The sequence below is a fragment of the Gallinula chloropus genome (assembly GCF_964237585.1).
Source record: "Gallinula chloropus genome assembly, chromosome: 3".
NCBI classification, from domain to species: Eukaryota; Metazoa; Chordata; class Aves; order Gruiformes; family Rallidae; genus Gallinula; species Gallinula chloropus.
The window spans coordinates 84,975,890-85,003,727 of NC_140087.1; the positions used below are offsets into that span (position 1 = coordinate 84,975,890).

Sequence of the window (27,838 nt, forward strand, 5' to 3'; positions counted from 1 at the left end):
CAGCAGTTTCACCACTTGTTGATCCCCAGGGGGTTATTTTCACGCACGTGATTTCATGACGAGGTTCCCCTCTCTCGTTAGGAGCGCCCTTAGGACATGTTTGCGGAGAAATAAACACATCCAGGGAGATCGTGTCATGGTTTTTAATGGACCGGCAGCGCTTCCTGGTGAGGGCAGAGCTGCAGCCTCAGTAGCACGCTTCAGGCAGGACAAACGGAGATGAACCATCAAAATACAGAAACATCCTTGTGCTGTCACTCCTGGGCATTTCGGGAGGTCAGGCCGAGGCAGTTCGGGCAGAAGACAGGCCCTGGTACTCCACGGATGCTGTCCTTTCCCAGCAGCGCTTCAAGGCGGTTTTCACTGTCTCTTTCCACCGGCTGGGCTCCGGCAGCGATGCGGGGTGGATCCGTGTCCGCTCACGCAGCGCCTGTCGCGTCGAGACTGCTGGAGGAGACAACCGGAGCGTCACGCTGACCTCCCAGACCCGCTCCCAGGGCGGGGAGGGGAGCCCGGCTCCCTGCACGGCGGCCGCGGGGACTCACCGAGGGGTCTGTCCGGCTCAGGACGCCTCCAGCTGCTCCTGAGCGGCGGCGAGGCGGTTCAGGAGCCGGCGCTGGCGCCAGCGGAGGAACCGGCGGCGGGCACGGCCGGCCTGCCAGCCCACCACCACCCCGGCCGCGAAGGCCGCCAGCAGCGCCCAGCGCACGGCCCGAGAGCCCAGGTCCTCCAACCCCATCCCCGCTGCGGCTCCGCTCGGACTCAGCGCCGCCTCCCGCTTCCGCCGGGGCGGGGGCGGGCCCGTTAAAGGCGGCGGGGACGGGGAGGCGCAGCGTCTGTCCGCGCCATGGCCGAGGCGGCTTCGCAGGTAGCGGAACCCCACCGGGGAGGCTGGGGGGTCCCACGGCATGTCCCGGGCTGAGCCGGGTCGGTGCTGGCTCCTCTCCAGCAGGCGAGGGACGCGGGTGTGCCAAGCTGCCTCATCCCGCTTCTCGCTTCCACATCGTGCCCCGAGGGGAAAGGGACCTGCTCTGTCTCCCTGCTGTGATTTATTTCGAGCTCCGCTGACCGGCTGTGTTGTTCCCCTTCCCGCAGGATCTCTTGCTGGCTGCAGCGTTTGTCTCCGATGCGCAGTACAACAGGAACATTCCTTTCAAGACCTCTCCGGAGGCAGTCAGGTAAGGAGGTCTGCATCCCTGCAAACACCCACACTGATGTGCTGGAGCAAGGCTCTGTGCTGGTCTCGCAGTGCTGTGAGGTGCTTAAACTGGGATGGGGAGAGCCAACTACAACCACATCTGAAGAACAACAAATGCTCAGGAGTTCAGGTTCCCTAGCTGAGCGCTGGGAAGTTGGGTGGGTGGGATACAAAGAACTGGGTTTAGGCTGAAATGTGTCTGTTGGGTGCATCTGTATGTTGAGGATGGGAAAGGGTACAAGAATAGGGTTTGTGGGCTTTTTTCTAGAGGAAAAAAACAAATTTAACTCTTTCCTGCCTGAAGCTGTAGCACTCTGTGGGGATGAAGAGCATGGGAAGCGTCATCAGCCCTCACTGTGGGGAAGAGGGTGTTGGAGCGTGGCTGGGCTGGGTGTAAGCAGCAGGGTTTCACTAGCAGGGGTCTGCACAGTTGGCCTGTGTGGGAGAGCAGTCCTGTGCCAGGTGGTCACAGCCATTGCTAGCTAGCCTGGCAGTGTGTGACACCAGCCCACCACCCAACTGACCTTCAGCTGATGGGGTGCTCAGGTGTACTTAAAGGGCAGGAGCTGCAGGGGTGGGAGTAATCAAAAGCTTCCTTAGTTGGTGGTAAGTGTAGCTAATTTGGAAGGGAAAGGTGATGCAAAGACTGCCATGCCAGCAGGGCAGCGTGTGAGCATCAATGGCTCCTGTAGCACTCCCCACAACACTCCTTCCTTCTATATAGTCCTTACCTCTTAGCCAGTGAGGCTTCCTGGGCATCTTAGAGACACCAGCGTGGTTACATGTGTTTGTTACCGAGGCTCTGAGCAGGTGTATGCTGCAGTGTAGCTGCAATATCTCTCTCTGCTCTGGAAAATCAGCCTGTGTGCACATAGCTTGCCCTGCCTGAGTGTGCTTGGCATGAACAGTAGAAGTGATCTGGCTTTACGTGGTTGTGTCTGGATGGTGTTATTAGGGGCATAACATCGTGTATACCCACCTGTCCTCTATGCAGCCTGTGTGCAGGTGGTTAGTGGGGAGGTGAGATGTCTGTTTGGAGATGCTGGCAGCTTCTCTTAGCTTTTATTGGTGGAGAAACATTATGGCCTGTTGATGTAGCCTGCGTCTCCCGAGGGAGCCACTGTGGCACGCTGCCCTGTGAAACCTCCCGTGGGAGGCTTAGAGCTGGATGTGTTCATGGTCATTGCTGGTGTTTACTGGGGGTTTGCTGCTGCAGGGGACAGAACACTGAGCTGTGTAGGAAAAACACTTACTATGCAACTCCAAGCTTGTATGTGGTGGCTTTTCTTATCTCCTTGGTTTTTAACCCCCAAAGAAGGGATGTTAGGTAACTCACGAGATGTAGTTTGCAAGTCATGTGGATACCTTTACTGGCAGAAGCTTGAACTCAAGTTAAGGAGCAAGGTAATTACAAAAAGGAAGCAGCTGTACAACATCTGTATGTTGCAGTTTTAACTGGCACTGAAGAACTCCTGTGGTGCATCAGCCTGGGCTTTTTGCTCCCCAAAAGGGAGTATAGTGTCCATCAGCTTTGGGTCTATAAGGCAGGGGCAGGAAACAAGTTACCAAATCCCTAACCAGCTAAAATTACACTACTGCTACCCTTCTTCCTCTGTGACTGTTAGGGACAGCACATGCTGCTCTTCCAAGATGTACTTGGTGAGACCATGGGTGTGTGCAATGCAACCTTTAATTATGGTGCTGTGCCTTCTTTCTGCAGGCTCTATTACCTCTATAACCACTGGATCATGCGAACAGCCACCTACTTCTTCATCTTTCTCAACCTGTCCCTTGCAGTGTTTGAAGAGCCTGCTGTGTATCCTCTCCCCTTCTTGGTGAGTTCCCAGGCCGTGTGGAATCAGCAGTGCAGTTCCTGTTGTGCTGCTTGGTAGAGCAAGCAGGGGCTTCTTGCTTGAAAGAAGCTGTGGAGATGTCCAGAGATAAGTGCTGCTGATCTTTCTTTTGATCCTCTTTGTCTACTGAAACAGAAGCCAGAAGAAATGGCTTCCATAAACCCTGTTTAGTTCCTATGGCCATTGTGAGCATCAGCACTGGCCGATGTGACTGTGGAAAGTGATGCTGCTTCTCTGCATCTCTGAGAACCATTCCAGCCTTCTCTGTGGCAAGCACAGTCCTCTTCTCTCAAAGCAGAAGTGGAGTGTTCCCCTTGGGACTGATTTTTCTGAGGCCTTTATTTGTTCTGCCCCAGTGTGTTTGAGAGGGATGTACTCCTGAATCCTGAACAAATACAGAGGTGCAAAAGGAGGCCTGAGACTATTGCGCAGTGCCGGATATGTGTGCCTGTAAAACAACCAGCAGCCAGAACCCACCAGAAGAAAACTTTATACTGAGTCCAGCTGTGTTCTCCTTTGCCAGTACCCCAGCCCAAGCATCCTTATCAGTGTGCAGAGGGCTAGCCCTGCTCTTGGCTGCCCTGACTCAGGCAGGTCACTGATGCCTACAATTTATTTTCAAGTAGTAAATCTCCCCATACGGTTAGGAGTAGAGCTCCCTGAGCTACCTAAATTAATTAGTTGAAACATCTGTACCACATTTCTGCAGTTTCCTTCCACTTCACTGACTGCTCCTGCCTTTCCTCAGTGCTGTTTATTAATGTGGTCTGCAGTTGCTGTGTCTCCTGTCATGTAACTGTCCAATAAACACTAACTATGCACAGCATGAGAAACAATCGCTTTGGAGGGCGACCCAGGCAGGAGAAGGCTTGCATGCAGTCTCCTTCTGTGAACATGGTACAACCCTGCCTCTTAGATTCCTCTCCATCTCCTTCTCCTTTCTTGTCCCCATGGTTACCTTGTACCTTGCACAGGTGTGCATCTGGTTTGGTGCTTATTTGGATAGCAGTCCTGTTCCTCTCCCAGGTCCTATGTTTCCTGTGGCTCAGATACAATACTCCTCTCTCTGCAGGTGACTTCCTTGGCAGAGGTGGTGTGCCTTCTGGTGTTCTTTGGCCGACTGACACATTTTGCACAAGTCACCCCTCGCAATGTCTTTTGGAAGGATACCAAGAACATCTGCATCATGGTTGCAATCCTGGTGAGTTAGGTCCAGGGGAGCCTCCAGGGCTGATGCAGCCAACGTGGAGGCAGCTTTTTCCTCCTGTTGATTTCCCAGTAGTGTAGGCCTGATGTACAAGGGCTCTAGAAGAGCCGTGGCTGAATCAAGCAACAGTGGGGCTTGTTCTCCCCAACCTGTTGTGTGCTCACCTATCCTGTATCAGCTAAACCTGCTGCCTTTGTGGTCTAGACACATTTCCAATGCTGCTTCTGGGACTTCTCCTTTTTCCTGCAGCTATCCCTAACAGACTTGGCTATATATGGGGTGCTCAGAATATACAGCGTGAAGAGCATTCGATGGTCAAGAATTGTGAGGCCCATCTTCCTGATCAACTTTGCAGAGAGTCGCCAGGTAAGGAAGAGGCCTGGTGGGCTGTACTGCTGGTGTGGGGTCCTGTTTTTTGGACAGCCTGCTGCTTTCTGAGACCAGGGGATTTAGTAGAAAGGGTTTTTGTACAGAAATGGCAGAACTTGGGTTTCAGTGTGTGAAGGTTTCTCTCAGAGGTGGCCTGAAGCAGTAAGTTGGGGTGGATAAAAGGGGGTGTGCCCACTGGTGCCGCTGGGATGCTGTGTGAGGAACTGAAAGGCTTCTCTCTGTACCTCTGGGCTGTGTCATTGCTGCTGAGAGCTCAGAGCATGCTTGGGGCCAGACCTAGAGCTTCTTGTGAGATGTGGTGCTGTGATGATTTTAAGGAAGATGACACTTAACTAAGTCTAAGAGTGCATGGAGAAGGAAAAATGCTTCTTGCAAGGTCAGCCCATGGGCTGGGCTCAGCCAGGCCTGCAAGGAGGAGCAGGCCCTGTTTCCAAGCAGTTAGAGCCTGTCCTCAGGAGGTGTGAATGTGAGCAGAACCACAGGTGAGAACTGCTGCTCCCTGGGTCAGGGGCCCGGGTTACTTATTGCTGTGAGTCTCCTGGGCAAACAAGCACCAGTGTCACCCCATTCTCAGAAACTGAACTTAGTTTGGGTGGGTGATTTGGACTCTGATTCCTCTTGTCACAGGGAGATCTTTGCCCTGCTGTGCAAGCCTGTTCTGGTCCTGACTTACAAATAATAAACTACTGCACTGTGTGGGCCCTGGGGAAGGAGCAGTTGAACACTTGGGCTCAGAGCATGTTTTGTAGCCTGGAGTGAAGGGCTTCCATCTCTGACTAGTCCCTTACAACAAGAGCATCCACAGGGCCTTCCAAACCTTGGCTCGCTGAGTTCGTGAAGGTGTGTACATAAGGCTTCTCCTTTCATCCCCTCTAGGGAATAAGGAGGAAAAGCATGGTGCTCTTGCACAGGTTTTAGCAGAAGAGTGGTGCATCTGGGAGAGAATCTCTCCTGCCTGTATCCTGCTTTGCTTGTCAGTCTGTCTTTGTTCCAGATGAGATGGTGAGGGGGAAAACAGGTACCACCTTGCCTCTAAATGCTTCCCTTCTCCTTGGCAGATTCGGAGAGCTTTCCGCAGCATCCGCAACACACTGCCAGAGATCACCTATGTCTTCTTGCTCTTCCTGTTTAGCCTTCTCATGTTCTCCCTCATGGCCTTGAAGCTGTTTGGAGAGAGGTGTGAATTCTTCTTTTTCTCAGAGCTGGGTGGGAAAAATGTGTGGGATGTTTCCAGGCAGGAGGGAATCCAAACAATCACTAGTGAATACAAGCGTTGCTGATACATGCTGTTCCTGTGGTGGGGTGTGTGATCTTTGTACTTAACTTCAGATGCTCCTTCTCCTAGAAATCTCCAAACAGCAGAAGGCTTGCCATATTTCAGAAACTACCTGGAAATTGTGTTTAACCTCTACGTGCTGGTGACGACGGCAAACAGCCCGGATGTCATGTACGTATGCTAAGCTTGTGGTGTCTCTGTTGCTGGAGTCCTGCTCCAAGCAGCAGGATCTCTGGCTAGAGCCAGAAATACCCTGTTTTGCATCACAAGGTGTTCCAGAGCTGCAGCAGGGCTCTTACTTCTCCAGCCTGTGGGCATTTCATGCACTGTCAGACATCTGGTTTAGAAGTGGCTCTGAGCCAGAATCTGAGGTTGGAAAGACTTGGAGAAGGGTATCATATCACTTCCCCTATGGAGAGAGGCTGAGGGAGCTGGGCTTCTTCATCCTGGAGAAGAGAAGGCTGTGGGGGGACCTCATTGCAGCCTTCCTGTCCATGAAGGGAGTAGAGGAACAGGAGGAGAATCTGCTTGTTAAAGGGCAGAGACTGGCAGGACAAGGGGGATGGAGTGAAGCTAAAGGAAGGAAGGGTTAGGTGAGATATTAGGGGGAAGCTCTTTTCAGAGAGAGTGGTGAGGGGCTGGAACAGGCTGCCCGGAGAGGTGGTGGATGCCCCGTCCCTGGAGGTGTTCAAGGCCATGTTGGATGGGGCCCTGGGCAACCTTGTGTAGCTCCAGGCCTGGAGGTTGGTGGCCCTGCCTGTGGCAGGGGGTTGGAGATCTGTGATCCTTGGGGTCCCTTCCAACCCAGACCATTCTATGATTCTATGAAGCGATGCATTAAATACTGCTTTCCAAACAACCCGGTGGCTGATGGAGGCTTAAACTGAGGGGACAAATGCACACCACCCCCCTTTGGTTAAAACCTATCTAAAAGAGTACTTGGAAATCCAGCTGTAAGATTGTGTTCTTGTGGTTTCTTTAATTTCCCTTGTCTGCCTGCCTAGCAAGTAGCAACCTCTCTCTGCCCTTCTCTAGGATGCCAGCATTTGACTTCAGCTCATGGTACGCGCTGTTCTTCATTACTTTTGTCATTGTCAACACTTACATCTTCATGTCTCTCTTCCTGGCTGTTGTGTACAACAACTACAAGAAACAGCTGAAGGTAATATTTGGAGGGGTGACCTGTGATCAGTGACCCTGCTGCTCTGTATGAGCTTGTAAGGAAGCACCTGCCTTTCCCTTGTAATGCTTCCACTTGGAGAAAATGCAGAGAAGGGGTACAGCTGCTGCCTTTCCTGAGGAGTAACAGGCACAGGCACACCTCTTGTATTATGGGGATTGTTGGAAATCCTTCTTTTAGCACTTACCAAAATGATACTACACTGTCATGGTCCCAGGAAGCTGCGTCAGATAGGAGGCACATGTCTCTACATTACCACTGTTAGTGCTGGTGCTAAAGCCCTGTCTCTCTGGAGGAGACTTTTCAGGTGGCAGCACACTTTTCCCTGTCACTGCACACACACTTAAAGCACAGGGAGTGCAGAGGGAGGGCTGAGTGAATTGGAACCCTAGAGACCAAAGGGTGAGAGCTGGAAATAGCTGGGTGTTCCCATGAGGGGATTGCTCTTTCTCAGTAAGCAGCCTGCTAGGTCTTCCTGGAGGCTGCAGTCTCCCAAGGGTAGAGGGTTCTTCAGCCTGCTTGTAATCGTGTGCAGAAGAGGATCTCCACCCCTGATCTCAGCAGTATTCACTTACAGATAGGAAGCATGTGTGGACACATCCTCTTGGCTTCTGTGGACATGCAGATCCCGTGATCTTTGAAAGATATCCCCCTCCCCTCACCCCCCCCCCCCACCTCCTTCCTGTTAGCTGCTATCCTTTTGTCTTCCTTTTTTTAACATATCTCCCAGCAACCAACAGTCCAGTGGTCCTTCCAGAGCACTGTGTGGAGGGCCCATGGTGGCCTGTTAAATAGCATTGCTCATCGCTCCCACTGGCTGTGCAATACTGTAATATCACCCCACACATGTTCCTCTGCATCTCTGTACTGTGAAAGTAAGGTTTAGTACTTGGTTTGGGTTGGGTTTCTTTAGGAGAGGGAAGGGTGGCTGAAGCTGTCTGAATCCCTGTGTTCTCTCCAGAATGAGATCCGTAAGCTTGCTTACATGAAGCGGCGCAAGATGATAGAGGCCTTCAACCTCCTGAAGGAAGAGGAAGGAGGACAGTTTGTAGTTAGAGAAGCCCAGTGGAAGCAGCTTGTCAAGCTCGTGGCTCCTGAGATCACCAACTCCCACCGAGAGCTGCTGCTGCGCATCTCTGATGACGAGCAGAAGGGTTTCATAGGTGAGCAGCAGGCCTAAGCGATCAGGGAGGAGCCCGGGGTCAGGAGCCCAATGCTTCAAGGGTTCTGGCACTGGGACCTGTGGTCTGCAGTGGACCCAGAGGGACTCCAGACCGCTTAGCTCCTGAAAGGTTCCTTCTGCCTATGCTGTAGCCTGTGTCTTGTGGGCAACTCTGTGGCTGTTTGACATCAGGCCAAGCTCATCATGTGGAAAGGGACCTCCCATTCTCAGAGGACACAGGAAGGCTCCCTTGTTATCAGATTCCTCCAAGAAATGTGGCTTCCCACACGTTCCTCTGGAGCTGTTTGCTCTGCTCCTGCTGCAGACAGCATATCAGGGGTAGTGTCATCTCAGTCTCCTCGCACTACACCAGGCACACCCTGACTGTTAAAGGTCTGTGTTGGCTGTTGGCCTACAACTACAGCTAATCTCCTGGAGACAGGGCAAAGGAGCTGGGTCCAGCCTGTCCAGTGGTGGGTGCCACTTCAGGCACATGCGTTGCCTGCTGCAGTGAATAGATAATTGAGTCCAGATTGTCATAGGCTGGTTTGTCTCTGCCAGATGTTGTCCCTTTTTAGTGACAGCAGACTGAGGCGTTGTGCTCTCCCCTCCTGCAGACAAGAAGTCCTTTGTGCAGCTGGCAGATCTCCTCAACATCCAGGTGGTTACCCTGAAGATCCGCAGCCACCCGCTGGGGCAGTGGATGCCCCGTGTTTACAGGTCGGCAGTGAGCCAGTTCCTGCGCAGCATGGTGAGGCACAGGTAAGCTGCTGCTGGCAGAGCAACCAGCCCTTGGCATTTGAAGGGCTGTGGAGCAGGAGTGTTGCAAACAGACTCATCTGGCTGTTGTGCTGGAATGTGCAAGCTGTGTTTAGGATAAACATCAGGGGTTCTGTTTTTCAAAGTGTTCTGTGGAACCAGCTCTGCTCTTAGCCTACCTCTGGTGGTGTGGAGAAACTAGACTTGGTGACTCCCTACTTCTTCCAGTCCTGCTTGTTCAGATCTTCTCTAGGTGCTGAGCGTAAGTAGCCCTTACCAAAAGCAAGGAGTGCTCCGAGGTCTGCATTGAAGGACCAGATGAGAGTTACACATGCTGTTCTACATCTGAGTCTTCCCTGAATTGGAAAATCCCTGAGACTGGAAGGGACATGTAGAGATGATGCCCTCAGGGCAGAGTGAGCTGGAGTAGGCTGCTCAGGGCTATGTCTAGTTGGGTTTTGAGTATCTCCAAGGATGGAGACTGTAACCTCTTGGCAACCTGTCCTGGTGTGTGACCACCCTCGGCCTAAAGAAAAACCTTATTTGTTTAAATGGAAAATCCAGCGTTTCAATTTGTGCCTCTTGCCTCTTGTGCTTTCCCTGGACACCACTGAGAAGAGCCTGGCTCCAGCTTCTGTGTGCCTGCCCCTCAGGTATTTATACATATGTGTGAGATGTCTTGGCCCTTCTCTCCTCCAGGCTGCACAGTCCAAGCACTCTCCTCATGTGTCAGACAATCCTACCCTTTAGTTGTTTCTGTGACCCTTCGCTACACTCACCCAGTATGTTCATGTCTCTTGTACTGGGGAGCCCAGTTGTGGACACGCCACTCCAAAAGTGGTCTCTCCAGTACCGAGGAGATGGGGAAGGGGGGAGAAACTGCTTCCCTGGAGTGCTAACAACACTCCTGATGAAGCCTGGGATGCTGTTGGCTGCCTTTGCCAGCATTGTTGCTGCCTTGGGTCAGCTTGCCCACCAAGATGACCCCAGATCCTCTGCAGAGCTGTTCTTCAGGTGGTTAACCCCTAGCCTGCACTGGTGCCTGAGCTTATTCCTCCTTAGAAGCAGGACTTCATTTCCTCTGTCCCCATTCCCAGCCTGTCCAGTCCCTCTGACTGCAGCGCACCGGTCTGGTGTAGCAGCCACCCCTCCCAATTCTGTATCCTCTTCAGTTCTACTCATCCAGTTTTCCTGCTTGAGAATGACTGCAACTGATTCCAACAAGCCAAGCAGCCTGGCTCTAGGGGTTTGTGTAACACTGAGAGCATCGGCAGTCATGTACCTTGAAGGCTTGTGCTCTGCTCTGTGTGGGACTTCAGGGCAAAGTTAGGTGCTTGGTAACATCCCAAAACTCTTGGTTTTGGGGAGGATTGATGGGTAAAGGTAGCTTACTGAGATGGCAGTGTCTGAGAGAGGAGGTGAGGACCTGCTGAAGTAACTCTAACTCCCTGCCTTGGGAGTGGTGAACTGATTCCTCTCTCTCTTTCTCTTCTTACAGGGGATTTGTCTGGACTTATGATGTGATCATTCTGATAAATGCCATCTTCATTGCTCTGGATGAGGAAACCCCCTATATCTCTTATGCAGAGTGGGTCTTCCTCGCCTTGTACGTACTTGAGATACTCCTCAAAGTGTACACGTACGAGCCCAGGGCGTTCTTTGGCAGAAACCAGTTCTGGAACTGGTGAGTGGGAGGAACGCTTGTGTTAAAGGTGGTGGGAAGTGGGAGGAGATCTTTGTGTTCAGCTCCTTGAACTGAAGGTCTCAGAGATGAGCTGCCTGACCCTAACTCATGTGCTGGGGTGTACTTAAGATGACTGTATGCATCAGGATGTCATGCTCTTTCCTGGCCCAACCTGGCTCTGACAGACTACTGTCCTCTGCCCCACTCCATCTCTGTCAGAAGCGGCCCTGCCATGTGTGAAGATAGCAACTGGGCAGGGGAAAGCATTTGGCCAAACAAAGCTTTCCCATTTTTCCCACCCCACAAATAGCTTGGGGTGATGCAGGGCTGTCTGGCACAGACATGAGGAGGAGGAGTCTCCGTTTGTGTAGTGCAGCAGCTCTTAAGCACCCCAGCTTGTTGCCCACAGATCTAACGGCACTGCCTTCCCTCGTGCCAGGTTTGATACCCTCATCATCTTTGCTGCCCTGACTGCAACAGTGCTCAATGCCACCCTGAAGTCGAGTAAGTGCAGCTTGAGCAGTCTGCATGCATCTGCGAAACTCGGTGGTCTTGAGTCAGCTTTTGTCATCACCTTGGGCTCGGGAGGCTTTCTGAAAAGACAATGAATCCCCCACAGGGTTTTGAAGAACTAACCCAGCCTCTTTTTTTTTTTTTTTTATACCTGTCTGTTGTTTATAAACAGCATTTATCAGGACATAATTGTAACGTGCATAAGAACGTTCTCTATCTCCACACTTACCTGCTTATTTTTCAAAGGAAGATAATCCTTTTTTCCTTTCTTAGCCACAAAGTACAACAGCCAGCAGGTCCTGGACATTGTCTTCATCTTACGGGTCCTCAGGCTAATAAGGATTGTTGACAGCATTCAAAGGTAATGAAGAGACTGGGATAAGGATGTGGAGGGTGTTTTTGGGGGGCAAAGCTGTACCAGAGGCTGGGCCAGACTGTGCCTTGAGTTGCTTCACACAGCTGCTTTGGACTGACCATGGCTGCTCAGCAAAGCATGCCAAGGCCTTGTGCCAGCATGCCCAGGATGAGCCCAGGTGCTGCAGCCACTCTGGAGAATTGCTTATAAATAAGGGCATGTGGGGAGTGTGTGCTGTGTGGGGTATGACAACAAGCAAGGTGTTCTCATGAATCGTTTGCTGTAGGTTCCGGGTCATCATGAACACACTGATCAACATCGTACCGACAATGCTGACATTTGGAGGACTCACTCTGGTAAGAAATCCTGTTCTCTTGGCTCAGAGCACTCCACTGCTACAGGAATGGGTCTTAAGTCTCACACCTATGCTGTTTTCAAGAGGACAAATATAGATCTTGGATAGCTTGCCTTAGAAACTGTATCTCTTTGATCTGTGGTTGCTGCACATGGAAATATGTGCAGAGGGGTTGTGTCCCTGCTAGTTCCCAGGTCGTATCTTGCTCCATGGGGTGGTGAGGATGTTCTGTGCAGTCTAGGCTTCATGCTCGAAGGCATCAATCTGATTTGGACAAGAAGCTGAGTGAGAAACCTGTTTCTCAAATAACTTAGTAAAAAAAGTCTCCTGATCTGAGGGATATTTCACCTCCATGTATTTGACCTGTGTAGTTCTTGGCTTCTTATTCCTACCTGGTAGCTGCCCCTGAGCAGCTTGGATCTCTTAGACTCCAGCAGCTTGCTGTGCCTGTGAAAACTGGAGAGCCTGCTGGAACTCTAAACTCACCATGGAGCTTGCTGTTCACTGGAAAAGGGGTTTCTCTTCCCAGGTTGTGTACTGTGTCTTTGCTATCATTGGCATGGAGCTGTTCCAGGGGAAAATCCAGTTCTTCCCTGCAAACTCCAATGCTCCTCATGCCCTGGAATGTGGAAACCCAGCTCTGAAGGATACTCTGTTTGCCCGTGCGAAGTACTGCAAGAACAACTTCAACAACTTTGTGTCCTCCTTCATCGTCTTGATGGAGCTCACAGTAGTCAACCAGTGGCACGATATCCTTTGTGGTGGAAGGGCCAAGCTAGGGCTTGGTGATCCGTGCTCTTCCCTTGTGTCCCACCACCCATGCTCACCATGCTGGGCAGAGAAACGTCCCTGGGGGGCTTTTTTCAGAAGGTCACTGCCATGCACCTGGTGTAGCAAGGTGCTCTGCTCCCTGAGTGCTCTTGTCCTTAATGCCCGCTGTACTCTTTGCCAATGGGTTTGCCAATGTGACAGTTCAGCCTGCCAAGCTCTACTTCATTGCTTTCCACATTGTGATGGTGATAATCATTGTCAAGTAAGTCTGGGGCTTGTTCTGCCCTCTTTTGGAGGGAAGGGGGCTCTGCCTGCTGCCAGGGTGCTGCTGGTGCTCCTGGAGTCACCAGCAGCTGCCATAGTGCTGCTCATGGTTCTGGGGTCACCAGCATCACTCTTGGAGACGGATGGGTCATGAGTCAGAGGAACCTGCTGCATCTGTCTCTAGCTCCACTGAGCACTGCTCTGATGTGGAGCTCCCCATCAAGGGAAGGAGTGCTGGGGAATGAACCTGGGAATACTGAGACAGGAGTTGATGCCCAAAAGCAGGGAGGGGCGGGGGGGCGGGGGGGGTTACCACTAAAGAAACACTGTGATGTAATTCTGCTCGCTTCTTCCAGTATCTTTGTGTCATTCATCTTGGAAGCTTTCTTTGTGGAGTACTCCCTGGAGAAGAGTGAAGTAGAAACAGCCATTGAACAGAAAATCCAGGAGCTGGGAATGGGAGTTCAAGAGTAAGGATACACCCCACCTTCCCCAAAAGGGCTGTGCTGGATGGGACTGGTGTGGCACAGCTGATGGGGGCTGTGGGTAAGATGTTGGACCACACCCCAGAGTAACTTCTGGCTCTCTTGTGCAGGGATGAGCTTCAGGATGAACAGCTCCTTGAGAACATGGAGAGTGCAGAGCACGACCTCGAGGGAGAAGGTGGAACAAAGCCACAAGCAAAAGGGCTGATGTTCAAAATCGCCTCTAAACGTAAGTGTGGCCCCATGATGTGCCTCTTCTTCAGAACCTGAAGCTCTGAACTGTCCCTGATCAGACATATGTGTCTGGGGAAGCTCCCAACTGCTTCTGCTTCCTCTGGGCTGTAAAAGCAGATGGATACTTTGAGAGAACTGTGGACACCCTCATGTTTGCCATTTCTCTTTACTTCTGCAGCAGCTCCTTTCCTGCTCTCCCACCTGCTCCCTTGCACATACTTCCCTTCGGCAGCCAGCCCCTGAAGCCCCTGCCTTGGGGTGGCCAGGAAGCAGGGTTTGCTGCTGCTGTCCTTCCTGTCTGCACCGTTCTTCCTCGGATCACGGGGTGACTCGACTCTCCTCTCCTCTGCCTCAACACTTACTTTTTCAACTGGCTTTCTGATGTACCTGGGTTGGTTCCCCAGTAAAACACCAGGCAACATCATCTGCGGCATGGTTAGTGTAAAACCGGGACCAGCCTTTGAGTAAGAGCTGCGTTAAGGTAGCAGGAACAGGGATGGATGCTAACTTTACTCTTTTGGGCTGCCTTGCAGGGTACAGGACGGTTGATGCTCTGCTCCAGCGGATGTTTGAGGCAGAGATACCCCTGGAGGACGAAGGCCCTTCACTGGAAGAGATCTTCAACTTGTCGCCTGCCGCCGCTGCCCCCGGCAGCCTGACCTCGGAGTGTGCAGCTTAACGGGGCCATCCCAGGCAGGCGCGGGGGAGCTGATGAGCGGCTGCCCGGCTCCCCAGCGCGGCCCCTCGCTGCCTGGGGCCGGCTTCCCCAGGGCAGGGGCCGGCTGAGCCTGGAAGCGGTTCCGTGTGAGCGCGGAGGCGGGCACTCCTCCCCGGCGGGCACGGTCGCGTAACGGCGCGGCGTTCGGTAGCCGCGGCACCCCTGCTCCTTGTGCGTATCGCCCGGACGCCGTAAGCAGCATTAAACAGCCCTTTGCTGGAGGGAAGTGTGACCGCCTGTCCGAGCGTTACTGCCGGGAGGGGACGGGGGATGCCCGGCACCGCTTCGGGCTCTGCCCGGGCCCGGACTGGGCCAGCGCTGGGATACAAGGCGGGGCGAGGCTGGCGCCCCCGCACCGAGCGAGGCGGAGGCGGCCCCAGCCCCCGCCCGGCCCTTCGTTCCCCTCTGGGCAGGGGGCCCGCGGCCACGCGGACCGGGGCTGGCGGGGGCGTGGCCACGCTGACCCAATGGCATGGTGAAGGGGGCGCGGCCTCCCGGCGGAAGAGGATGGGATTGGCCTAGCGGGGGGGCCAATGAGAAGGCGGCGCAGGGCCGCGACGCGCTTCCGCGGCGGGTTTGAATCGTCGGTAGCGGTTGGAGGGGGAAGGGATGGACGGGCGGTGAGCAGCGGCGGACGGGGGTCAGCGGGGAGGGACGGGCCGGAGAGGGGAGAGTTAGAAGGGGGGGTCAGCGGGGAAGGGTGGACCTGGGGGGATCAGCGGCGGGGGGTGAGTGGGCAGGGAGGGATGGAAAGGGGTATGGACGGGGCTGAGGGATGGGGTTGAGCGGGTGGACGGACGGGCGGGCATGGATGGGGCTGTAAGGTGAGCAGGGGCTGCAGAGGAATGCACGGGGCCGGGCGGTGAGCGGGGGATGGACGTGGCCAAGGGGTCAGCGGGGGCGCGAATGGGACTCGGGGGTGCCTGGGCAGGTCTGTGGCACTGTCCCCTTGTCCCAGCCTGAGCTGCCCTTTGCCTCTCAGGAGTTACGAGGCTCAGATACGGAACTACCAGGGGACGGACCCACTGGAGCCATGGGACAGGTTAGTGCCCAGACCCCGGCGGTGGCATCACTTGTGGCACTTGGCAGTGTGTGACATGCTGGGGGGTGTTCCAGGTACATGCAGTGGATAGAGGGATACCTGCCCCATCAAGAAAAACAAGCGCGCCTGCCCAGTCTCCTGGAGCAGCTTGTGAAGGTGTTCTTAAGTCACAAGAGGTACCACCAAGACCTGAGGTTCATCAGCTACTGCGTTAAGCTGGTAGGCACGTGCTTTTGGGGGGGCTTTAACCCCAGAGCTTAAAGTTGTTGGGAATTCTGAGGCCGTGGAGGGTGGTGGGAGGAAGAGCCCTGTGGGAAGCAGTGCATTGCTTGACAGGACCTCTGGGATCTTTCCAGTCTTGCTCGAGAATGGCTTTTTTAATAAAGGAAAGTTGTATTGTTAAGCTCTATGGATTGTGAGAGGCATCTCACCCACCAACTGGTTTTGTCTTCAGGAATGAACATGTTTCTGCAATGGGAACTGAGGAATGGCTCTTGGGGTTTTGCCTGCAGCTTCCTTGGATGTTCTGGAAAGAGTTTACACATCTTTACCTTCTGCAGGCAGAGTTCATGACTTCTCCTTGCCAGTACTTTGACTACCTCCACGCACAGGGGATCGGTGTAAAGGCATCCAGCTTCTATGCTGCCTGGGCTCAGCAGCTTGTGAAGGAAGGCGACGTGCAGCGTGCGGGAGCTGTCCTTCAGAAAGGGCTTCACAACCAGGCACAGCCCAGGGAGAGCTTGCAGCAGCTGTCTTGGTAATTCCAGTGCATCTCTTACCCACTGGGCCAGTCAGACAGTGTACACATTGGGTTCACCGTGTGCCAGAGCAGCAGTATCATTGTTCAACCTACCAGCTGAACGTGTCCATCAGCTCCTGCTCCACCTTGGTTTGCGGCTGATGCTGGAACCGCAGTGAGATCAGTCATCAAACTCCTGCTTTGAGCCGTGTTTTCCTTTTGAATGTGATATATTGATAATAACACACAGATCCAGCTGCTCGTGTGCATCATGTGGTATTTAGCTGAGAGCGGGTGTCTCGTGCAGTCTGGTGTTTAGCTGTGGGAAGAGCTGGGGTTGGTGCCCATCGCGATGACACACGTTAAACACACACCAGACTTCCCACGCCACTGCCTGCTGCAGGCTTTGTTGTTGCTGCGGGTGTGAAGTGAACGGGATCCATCCGGATACAGCGCTAAGCATCCCATAACTAACCCCTGGGCTTTGGCATTACATTTTGTGGCATGGCAACTGCATGAGGAAATCAAAAGTTCCCAAGGGATGGGGCGGATAACAGGGGGTACATGACTTAATGATAATAACCAACGCTTCTTGCTGTTTAGCTGGCTGCAGAGCTACGATCCTCGGAACTGTCCTTCACAAGGTGAGGCTAAAGGTGAGGCTGGCGTCCTGTAGCTCGGTCAGAGGGGTCTTTCACCTCAGCCGGGGAGTTTTGTCACTGAAGACAATAAATTTCCTGTAGAAACCATTTTTCTTTGGCTTGTTTTCTGAAGCTCATAAGGCAAGGTGTTAGCTCTGCGGCACTTAATTGCAGCTCCTAGATGAGAAAACAATTTCTAGTCATTAACACAAACCTCTGTCATCTGTCCCAGCTGCTGCTGTGATAAAACCACTCCAGACGTCCCATGCTGTGAATCAAATGGCTCCTCAAAATGGTATTCCGAATCTCAGTGACCCCACGTGTGCCCGCAAAGATCAGGTGAGTGGTGTGGAACCTGGGGGAGGGAAATGCGTGGAGTCCTCATGTAATAATTAAGTCATTAACATGACTGAAGGAGAAAGATCAGATACAGTGCACCCATCCCTAAACCATTGCTGATGTTTTTATGCTGCAAGCAGCCCATCTTTGAAGAATCATCCCAGTTGGGAAGCCTTGGGCCACATTTGCAGAATCACAGGCAAAGAGTGAAGCATCCAGCTGATCAGTGTTCTTTCCAGGAGTAGTATTATCAAAACTTCCTGGGTTGAGTTGTCACAAAATTCAATTATCTTTTATTTTCCCTGCTTCAGGGTCCTGACTGCGGCACCCAGTCCTGCTCTTCTGCTGGAAGAGAAGTGTAAGTGTTTGGGTTTTTTTTTTTTTTAGTCATAGTGTGGGGAAAACTTAACACCCTCCCAGAATAAACTCCATAACCTTGGATAGAGCTTTTCCTTATTTCTTTTCTTTGTAGAAAGTACGTTACGTACATCTCCAAATCTGAAGTTGTTCCCAAGTCGACGTCTGCTGCCGTGGATTGTGAGCAGGTTGCGATGTACGACAAAAACCTGCTCGTCTGCGACGGCTCCGAACTCTCCTTTGAGGAGCTGAGAGCCAAGAGATACCTCAAGAAGTATGAGCGTCTCAGGGAGCAGCAGGAATGGGGTATTCTTCTCTTCCCAACTTGCCTTGGCTAACTAGTACTGGGCTGCATTCCTTCCTTTACACCCTCTCTCTTGAAGCCCAAAAACTTTTCTCAGCACCCAAGTTAGCATCCCCGTAGGGAAATGGGGCGGGGTGGGCTTGGAAACGCCAGGTCATGTACCAAATGACTGACATAGATATTTAAGCTCATCCTTTGGGTTCATGTTTTGAAATTGAGATTTCACCGAGCCTGGCGCTTGTTCTGAGGAAGCAGGAGCAGCTCTCAGCAGGACTAGTCACCCCATGTGAGCTCTAGATGTGGTAATTCACGTACCCATTGACACCTGCAATAATACCACTACCTCGGGTCCATGTGACTGGGGGATGTTGCTGGGTGGAAGAAGTGATTACCAAGTTTGGTAAAGGGAGAAGTAGATGAATTGTGCTCAGTGGAACAGGGAGAGAGTTGGTGGGGGGGAAGATGCTAGTGCATTTTTAGAACAGGGGTTTGGGTCTGGTTTAGGTTTTATTGCGATGTTTTTTCTCCATTTGCCCCCCCCCGCCCCAGTAGTTGAATACAAAAATTCCCCACAGAGACAGTGCTTCCCTTGGAACCATCCAGCTCTGCCCCCAGTGAAAGTGAGCTTTCACTTAATATCATTGTTCAATCCTTAGAAGAAGAAGAGCGAGACTCCATCAGGAAGAAAGAGTTGGCTGTTCTTGAGCTGCATGAACTGCAGCAGAAGCTGGAACAGCTCACCCAGCTCACAAAAAGCCTGGAGGAAACTCGGCTGGAACCAGCATGTCCCACGTCAGCTGAAGCAGACCAAAGAGCAGTGAGTGTGTACCGTGATCAAGGGGAGCGGTCCTTACTACCTCCTCTCCCAAACTCCTATCCATGTTTAGATGGTAGCTGGAATGCTGTGCCCAGCAAACATGGAAGTCTTGGCTAAGCTGTTTGATCGGTGTAGAGACTCAACTGTGTTCCCTCCTTTCTCATTAGTAGGGAAGTATGAAGAACTGAAAAAGTCCATGATTGCTTGGCAACAACTAAAAACATCAGGGTGCTATCAGCACTGCTCTCATCCTAACTCCCAAATATGGCATTCCATCTGCTGCTAGAAAAGAAATTAACTCCATCCAAATGTGAGGGAAAAGTTCTTCCCTGAAATAGTTGTGGGGCTGTGGAACAGGCTGCCCAAGGAGGGGGCTGAGTCCCTGTCCCTGGGTGTGTTTAACAGGCAGGGAGATGAGATGCTCAGGGATATGGGTTAGCATAGCACAGGAATGGTTGGACTCGATCTGAGACGTCTTTTCCAACCTGGTGATTCTGGGGGTTCTCTTGCTCATGAAAAACTGCCCTGCTTGTGCAGAAAGAAAAAGGCAAACAGCAGTGGCTGTGCTTGTGTGGGGGTCTGAGTGTAAAGGAATATTTCTCACCTCTGCAGGAGCACCCACAAGCGACACCCAGCACAGCTCTGCAGCAGGACCCAGCAGCATCTCGGCCCATCTCAGACCTGCAGAACTCCCGAGGCCCAGTGCCCAGCCAGCCTCACCCAAGTACTTCATCATCCACTGGTCTTACGCTGCCTTCGGCAAAACCTGCTGCCTGCCGGGTGACATCCGGCTCCCTGTGCGATGTGACGTACCAGAGGGAGCTCAGAGAGCTCCCGAGCAGCTCGTTACACCCTCCCTTCAGTAAGATTTCGGCACAGGAACAGGCACGTCCTGACTCTGCTCTCAATTGGAGCGCCGGAGAATGGTACGTACAACCAGGCTGGTTCTTCCATGCGGTCTCCAGCCCTTATGCTTCAGCTGAGAGCTGGCTACAAACATCTCCCTCCTCTGCAGAAAGTCTGAAGGGGCTTGTGGAAACCAACATTTAGCTGCAGCTCAAACTTCCTCTGCCTGAGCATCCACATTTTGGTTTGTAATTCCTTTGGGATATGGGTCAGCACAGGACAGGAACGGTTGGACTCAATGATCTTAAAGGGCTTTTCCAGTCTTGTGAGTCTGTGATTCTGGGGATTTTAGCTGAAATAACCAAGAGCAAATTCAGCACCCAGCTGAAGTTAATCCTTTGGCATTGCTGCCCCTGAAATAAGCATCAGGAATATGCTTTGTATGGATCCCATACATTCCATCTTGACTGCAAAGGTCTCCAGAGAAGAGCAAATCCATGCCTGTGTTTATCTTCTGCAGCCTCCCTTGTGTGACTTGACCTGTGCAGGAACCAAAGCCAGGGGCAGAGGGAGTAGCCAGGGCCAGCAAAGTCAGCAGGGATGGGCTGAGTGGGCTTGGCCAGCAGGAGGGGGAGCTGGTGGTCTCCCCCTGCGTTATGGTGTTACGTGGAGGCAACCTGTCCAAAGGGTGTGTTCCATTGCTGGCGCTATAACCTTTTTAGGGGGTCTCTTGCTGCCTTTCGGGTTTTACACCTACTGCAATGTGTGGGTCACAGCCCCAGTATCCTACCAGATCTTTGACTCCATTTGCATGACTGAAGGGTTGTTCACAGGGGGAATTCACTACTTGTCTGTCTGTCTGGGGTACTTTCTTTGTTCTGGACTGGGGAAGTCCTTTCCACTTAGGACTTGGCAGTACTGTGCTCTGAAATGAAGCTGGAGTTTACATAATAGCTTTTATTTCAAGCTCATGTTCTTAATCTTTCCTTTGAAGGTGCCCCAACAAGAGATCCATGGGTCTAACTACTTCTGTGGACGTCAAAGAAGGTAACAAGCCTGGTTTTGGTGAAGACTGATGCTATCAGTGGACTGGTGGTGCCTTGGGGTCTGTAACATGAGGCTGCTGGCTCCAACCCCAGTATGGGAAATGATCTTGCTCTTCTCATTTCTAGCATCTAGGGTGGGCAATTCCTCCTTTGCCTCTGGAAATGCTTCCCAGGCTACCCCAAACACCTCGCTGGGAGGAGCCACGCAGGCAACCCCATTCAAAGTGCAGCCTTCGCCAACAGTCCACACGAAGGAAGCGCTGGGTAAGCGCCTGGCAGAGTGTGCTGGTTTCACTGGGATCTCACCTGGGGCTGTCAGTGGGGCTGAGTAGACTGGAGGCTATCCAGTGGCAGGCACATCAAAAATTATTGGTATTGGTGGTGTTCTGGGCTGGATGACCCAAAACTTCGAGAAGTCCCCAGTGATATGCCTGCCAGGCCGCTCTGGGCAGCGTGCTCTCGGAGCTGCTCTGTTGGGGACTCTACTTTCCAAGATGAAGACCTACAGCAGACTAATGTGGAAGTAAGTCAACTGGTTGATGTTGAGCTTCCCCCAAATCCAAAATGAGGGTGACCAATGGAAAAGGTCTTTTGATTCTTGAACAGATGCAGTCAGTTCTAAAGACTGCTTTTTCAGAGTCCCAAAAAGGCAGTCACACTGGCTCTTCTGATGTCAGATGGGGAGCAATACCATCGTGATGCTGCTTTATCCCCTTTGGACTCTTCTGCTGTGTCCTTCTGCTCTGACAAGAAGCTGCTACCATGTAGTGAACTAGATATCTAGCTGTAAAAATTAAGAAGAAGAAAAAGCTTGTAGTATCAGCTTTTGAAATATCTAAGGAGGTAAAGGAGAATCTTAATCTTCTCCTGTAAAACTTGAAATCTCTTCTTGGAGAGAAAAAAAAAAAAAAGAGGGAAGCAAAAAGGCTGTAACAGGAGCAAGTACATGTGGCAATTGATGTACCAGTGTTCGTTTGGTTGTCTGGGGTGTTGAAATGCAATATGAAGGAATAATTGACTATTGGCATTTAAGAAATGTTAGGAGGGGTATTAACTGCCTTTTGGGTTGGCTACTACACAGAGGAAGAACCTCTGAAAGATATTCCCATGGGGTTTACTTCTTTGTTCTTCTCTCCTAGGATTTCTCATGGACGTATTTCAAACACCCATCTTGCCTGAGCTGTCTCCCCTGGAAGAAAGCAAGGATCAGTTTGAAATATTTTGCAGAAAAAGCGGTATGTAACCTCTCATTTTACTTTATAGACTTCTCCAGTCTCTATTTGTCTGTATTTCACCCCTCCCACCAGTCCCGGTAATTCTGAGGTAAGCAGTTGTTCAAGCTGGTGTTGGAGCTTCATTCCCAATAACTGACCTCCCTGTTGAGAAGGCACAGCTGGTGCCTTGTAGGAGTAAAGTTGCCTTCTCAAACCCTCTGTAGGCTGGGTGTTAGCATCCCAGTCACCAAACACTTAGAATTCCTTGAAAGCAAGGCAGTCACAGCAGCTTCCAGCAGTGAGCACTGGTCAGATGCAGCAAGGAGGTTTCTGTCCTCCTGGCTTCTCTTGGTTTGGAGATAGAGAATGTTCCCCATCTCTAAGAGCTCGTAGGAGAGGAACTGAGTGGTCATTGTGAGGATGCTCCTGGCTTAGGGATGGGCCGTGTCTGGTTGTGGGGGGAAGAAAGTGACTCTTTAGACAGTCTTCATTGGCTGAAGATAATATTGGCTATCTTATATCTTCAAGATGGAAGCCTGAAACCTAGTGCTGCAGCCCCTGCCATGCCTGCGTTTTCCATCTTTGAGGATGAGAATGATAAAGAGAACAGCAGGTAAGGAAGAAAAGAGGAACAGCTGAGCTCAGCTCAGGAAGACTTATGGATCAGATTTGATTGCAGCTGGGATAAATTGGCTCTGGCTGTATTTGCAGTGTTGGGATGGGCTCTGACAGAGCCGTGAGCAGCTGTGTGGAAGTGACACAAAAAAAGCTGTGGTTGCTACACAGGAATTGCACAGCTTTCCTGCTCAGACAGTGCTTGAGGTGCTTGATATTCTGGGTAACTGGGCAGCTTGTTTGTTCAAGCTACTGCAACATCTCTGGAGTCTCTGCAAATGGGGCACTTAATAACAAATGAAAGGCAACGGGGCTTTGTGATGACCTGGGAGAGTTTCAGGGCAGAGCTATGCTAAGCTGCCTGTGTTTTCAGGATCCCTCAGCACAGAAACAGGCCAGAAGAGCCCAGAGCTGTTGGAGAACGTCCCCTGACAGACTGTACAGCGGGTGTGGAAGTGAGTGCTTGGCCTTACTGTAAGAATTACCCTGGAAAATGGGGTGATGTGGTTATGGAGGATATCAGAAGTGCTTGTGTTTACCCTTGTTCTAGACCTAGCTGAAGTCTAGCTAGCCTTTCCCTCTTCCCCCTCTGTGGGATGAGCTTCTCCAGTCGTTAATCTTTGCAAAACTTTTTGGAACTTAACAGTGGAGAGACACCTCTCTCTTTAGCCCAGGAGACACCTAGAACATCAGGCTGCTTGGACAGACACGATCGCTGAGTAACGAGATGGGCTCTTTCAGACTCTTAGGGCTATTCTGTGCTGTCCAGTGTCTTTGCCACCCTTGGGGTCTGACACCACGCTTTGAGTCTGGGCTTTAGGGTATATCCCTCCCTTTATTTCCCTAACGTTTCTAAGCTGGCATGTGGAGATGCTGTATTGCTGGCAGTGACTGCAGAGGCTGCCTAAGCCTGCTCCAGCAGAATGATTCTGACACCTTGGTTCTAAATCCATGTTATTTGCTTCCTTGTTTTCCACCTAGGAAGAAACAGGGTCACCAGAGTTCCTGAAGGATGACTATATAGTGTGGAACGTCCTAAACAGCAATAAAACCTTAGCTCCCAGTCCAGACAACACGAGGGACTTCGCGCATGCTGCCCAGCTCGTGTCGACCCCCTTTAATTACATGTCGGCGCCTCTGCAACAAACTTTGGGGGACAAAGGTAAAACAGAGAAAGCTTTGGGTCTAGAGCTTCTAATTTGAGCTCCTTCTTCTGTGGGCAACTTTATGCTTGCCTTGGAATGTGCTCTCTGAAGAAGGCGAGCTCCTGTCTGTCCTGTATTTTGAGATTAGGCACATTTGGGTCCAGCTTTTTGGCCATTGCCTTGGCAGTGTGACCTAAACCCCTCTGTGCTCAGTGAGAGTGCTCAAAACACTGCTTGCCTTTTGGGAGAATAATCACATGCTACTGTTGCTTCTCCCTTTATCCAGCTGGTGGGGAGGATTTGTCACAAATGGACTTGGAGTTTTCTGAAGAACCACACAAGCATCCAAAGCCCAAGAAGCAGAGGTATGCTGTAGCTTGCTGACGTTCCTCAAGTTGAAGTTTTAAAGGCTTCAGATATAAACTTATGGCTTTCTTTGCAATATTGGCTGAGCTTCTTGGCCAATGAACGTGGGAGTTTGTTAGGCTGTGGGTAGCACAACACGGCCAAACCTTAATTTCTTCAGAAATGTCCAGTTTATTCATCTTTAAAGTCAATTGTGGCCAATGTTGATGTATTTTTGCTTAATGGAGATGCAAAATTACCCTGTCAGTACTGTAAATTAATAACATCTTGTTTTAAATACATAGCCCTGCTCTTGAGCATGTTGTGGAACAGGGAGAGCTTCCAGGAAGCATCCTGAAACAAGGGAACGGAATTCAAGGAGTTGCTCCAGCTACTTCTCAAAGGTTACAGGAGCGCAGTGCCATGAGCAGAACTGGATATTCCTCGTCTCTTGGGGTGGACAAAGCTTCTCCTGCAAAGCTGCCTGGGCAGGACAGGCCAGTTCAGAGTTTCAGAGCTACAGGTACAGAGCATTCCCTACTGCTCTCTTCCATTGGAAGGCTGGAGCAGCATCATGTTCATCATCAGCAATGCTCCCTCAGATGTATGCTCTTGTTGCCTCCTTGAAATAATGCTTTTCTTATTAATTATTATTTTTTCTTCTCTCTGTTAAGTCCTTGTGGAGAACCCTTGGGATACGGAATTGATTTGCAAGTTTTTATCTGAGCTTCCGAAGCCGCTCCACACCTACGCCAACTACTTTGAATGGAAATCTGCCCTCCCGTCCATCAGGCTGAAGACTGAGCTCCCACTGGGTAAGAGCTACTTCAAATGTGCCACTTTGCAGAACTTCTGGGAACATTTTGTTCTGGGACCCTCTGAAGTATTGTTCTAGTTCTAATTAACCGACTCAAAGGTTTGTGATCGCTCTTTAGGGAATGCGCTTTGGAGAGCAAGACCAGCACTAGGGTTAAAGCAATAACTTCTGTAGGCTCTTTGCTTTTCTCTTTTCCTTTTTCCTCCTCCCCCCGAACACTGACATCTCTCCCACGAAGCCTGTGGGCAGGATTTAACACCTTTAATCTCTTAAAGGTTCCACCTCCTTCCACGTGGACTGTCTGGTCGGAGAGGGAGCTTTTGCCCAAGTCTATCAAGCTTCCATTCTGGATGCCAGCAACCCTAGAAACAACCAGAAAGTAATATTCAAGGTGAGTAGCCTTGATCCAGGATCACTCTGCCGGAAAATTCTGGAGCCTCACAGTAATGATGCCTGCCCTGGGTGCGTCCCACAGTTTTCTTACTTTACAGTGTGTTGGTGTGTCCTCAAGGCCTCACTTGTGCTGGGTGCCATGCAGCCAGCTGGTTTAGCTGGGCGATCCCTCCCTGGTATCGCTTATCTCTATGGCCACTGTGGCTGGAGCAGCTCCTGCCCTGCTCTGCTCTGCTCTTCTTCCCGGCAGCCTTGGCAGGAGCCAGTGAGAGCCCATAGCACGTGCTTACATCAGGACCGCTGCCAAGAGGAAAGGCTGCGGTGGCTGCGAGGTCAGCCTGAGCCCTGGAGGGTTGTGCTGGGTCACGCATCCCGCGGCTGGCTGAGAGGGTGTGAGAGAGGTTACCCCAGGCTGTCCAAAACCCAGCTGTGCCATTGAGCTGGCACCTGTATCGCCCTTAGCTGCATGTCTCTCCCCCCTCCCCCCCCCCCTTTTTTGGGGGGGTTTCCTACCTTTGGGGGATCTCTGGCAATGTCCCACCTCTCAGCCAAAGCCTTTGTAGCATAACAGCCTGGAGAAGAGCCACAGGGTACATAATAGAGGTGACCTAAGGGTGGGTTTGGGCATCAGGCGCTCAACATAGCGGGGCAGGGAGTTGGGGAGGGAGTCAAGTGTCTTTGCCTGGTGTGACTTGGAAAGCCTCCTTGGACACAAAATGTCCATGGCCAGCAGACAGACATTCTAAGTGACACATGAGCACTGGAAGCATTTCACTTGGCTGAGGGAGGGAAGCACCTCATCTGCTGCTAAAACCTGTCAGCAGCATTGCCAAACCCCGGCCCAAGGCAAACTAAAGCGAACAGGCTTCCCCAGTAAACCACCCTCTCACTTACAGGTCCAGAGGCCTGCTAGCCCTTGGGAGTTCTACATAGCAATGCAGCTGGTAGAAAGGCTGGATCCCAGCTTACACCAGCTCTACATCCACTTCTATTCCGCTCATTTCTTCCAAAATGGGAGCATTTTGGTCGGCGAGCTCTACAACTACGGCACGTTGCTGGTAAGCACAGCCAGCTCCTGCTTCGGAGCATCCCTGTCCTTTCTCAGGGCATTCCTATCTTGCAATATTCCAGTGTCTCCTCTGCTCTCTGTTTCAGGTCACTTCACTGTGACCTGTAATCCCCGTTGAGCTGTTCTGGTGTCGCTGATGGTTCTTCCCTGGGGTTCTTTTTGTGTTTGCAGAACGCCATCAACATTTACAGGAAGCTTCCGGAGAAGGTGATGCCTCAGGCACTTGTCATCTACTTTGCTGTAAAAATTCTGTCCATGGTGGAGGAGCTTCACAGCTGCAAAATCATTCACGGAGACATTAAGCCTGACAACTTCATCCTTGGAGAAAGGCAAGTGGTGTTCCCTTTGCTGCCTGCGCACCGTGACATCGTAGCCTCGGCGCTGACGTGACCACTTTGTGTTGTCCTGATGGCAGGTTCCTGGACAACGACACGTGTGACATTGATGGTCTGTCTCATGGCTTGACCCTCATTGACCTGGGGCAGAGCATAGACATGAAGCTCTTTCCGGAGGGAACGGCATTCACCGCCAAGTGCGAGACCTCTGGATTTCAGTGTATAGAAATGCTGACACAGAGGCCATGGAACTACCAGGTGAGGTGATTGTGAGTCCAGCCTGGAGAAACAGAGTACATGAACACCCTTCTGTTCTAGGGTTGGCTTGTTGCTTTAAAATCACAATCCTCAACCCTCTTTACACCGAGCTCGCCTTGCTGGCTCCACAGACTGGGCTGCCTTGGTATTTTTCAGCTGCTTCCTACCAGTCTCAGTACATCTTTAACATGAAACTTGTGTCTGCTTCGTTTAGACCGACTACTTCGGCATCGCAGCAACAGTCTACTGCATGCTCTTCGGTAGCTACATGCAAGTGAAGAATGAGAACGGTGTCTGGAAACCAGACAGACCCTTCAGAAGGTGGGTGTCAAACCTTCTCAAGACCTTCTGTGTCGTGAGCACCAGGTTCCCTCCCAGGGTTAGTTTCCCTCATGGCTTTTGGCGTTACACATGCTTCTTGATGCCCTGTAAGCTCTGGGTTCATTGCGCTGAAGTGTTCCAGTGGTGGATGTAGCCAGTTGCACCCACTCTCAGCTTCTTGCTGCCAGGAAGGAGGAAGCAGCAAGTAATGAGGAGAAAAAATAAAATCCCACTAGTTCCCCAAGCAGTGTGCTCCAACAGAAACTGTGCTACCTTACAGCGATGCTGGCACTCGGGCCAGCCCCCAGCTGGGGAGGGAATGGGGTGAATCCAGGGAATAGTACTTTAAACAGCTCGAATACAGGGGATTCTTGATGGGGTTTTTGGTTCCTTTCAGGCTTCCTAACGCTGACCTGTGGAAGGAGTTCTTTGAGAGCTTGCTGAACATCCCCGACTGCCACAGCCTGCCTTCACTGGCAGCGCTGCGCAGGAAGCTCAGGGATTTATTCTGCACGTCCTACGCCAAGGACATCAAGCTCCTTCGGAACAGGCTGGTGGTGCTGCTCATTGAACACAAACAGTCCCGAAAGTAACTGTTTTGCTTGCCCAGTTAGTGAGGACTTGTGTTTTATTGGTGTGTTACTGGCCGGAGATTGTTTTGTAATCACTTCTTAAAATAAATGTTCTGGGGTTTAACTTCGGGAAGGGTGTCTTGCCTTGTTCTGTGCTTTTGTGGGGAGTGAAGAAAACAGTGACACTAAAATTACTTGTTAATTTAACTTGAGCACTTT

General features: G+C 51.6%; 2 protein-coding genes across 2 annotated transcripts; both read left to right on the top strand.

Annotated features, from left to right (window-relative positions):
• Nucleotides 1-847: 847 nt before the first annotated feature.
• Nucleotides 848-14,610, top strand: LOC311189732 (two pore channel protein 2-like; the record flags this gene model as incomplete). Its single annotated transcript, XM_084261456.1, has 19 exons — nt 848-868; nt 1,096-1,178; nt 2,919-3,033; nt 4,124-4,252; nt 4,508-4,624; nt 5,707-5,825; nt 5,994-6,095; nt 6,960-7,086; nt 8,066-8,267; nt 8,884-9,028; nt 10,524-10,709; nt 11,149-11,213; nt 11,496-11,583; nt 11,864-11,933; nt 12,462-12,690; nt 12,875-12,965; nt 13,324-13,437; nt 13,563-13,681; nt 14,220-14,610. 19 exons carry the CDS (start codon nt 848-850, stop codon nt 14,363-14,365), a joined length of 2,268 nt encoding a protein of 755 aa, XP_084117582.1. The 3' UTR covers nt 14,366-14,610.
• Nucleotides 14,611-15,211: 601 nt separating this feature from the next.
• Nucleotides 15,212-27,649, top strand: BUB1 (BUB1 mitotic checkpoint serine/threonine kinase; the record flags this gene model as incomplete). The annotated part of the gene is made up of 25 exons (XM_084261140.1): nt 15,212-15,228; nt 15,387-15,446; nt 15,521-15,665; nt 16,007-16,203; nt 16,789-16,829; nt 17,059-17,165; nt 17,477-17,523; nt 17,638-17,828; nt 18,483-18,643; nt 19,256-19,569; nt 20,484-20,536; nt 20,662-20,799; nt 21,675-21,770; nt 22,278-22,362; nt 22,738-22,819; nt 23,346-23,526; nt 23,796-23,874; nt 24,160-24,377; nt 24,529-24,669; nt 24,947-25,062; nt 25,961-26,122; nt 26,305-26,462; nt 26,549-26,726; nt 26,941-27,047; nt 27,445-27,649. The coding sequence occupies 25 exons, from the start codon at nt 15,212-15,214 to the stop codon at nt 27,638-27,640; spliced, it is 3,270 nt and encodes a 1,089-aa protein (XP_084117266.1). The 3' UTR covers nt 27,641-27,649.
• Nucleotides 27,650-27,838: the final 189 nt, after the last annotated feature.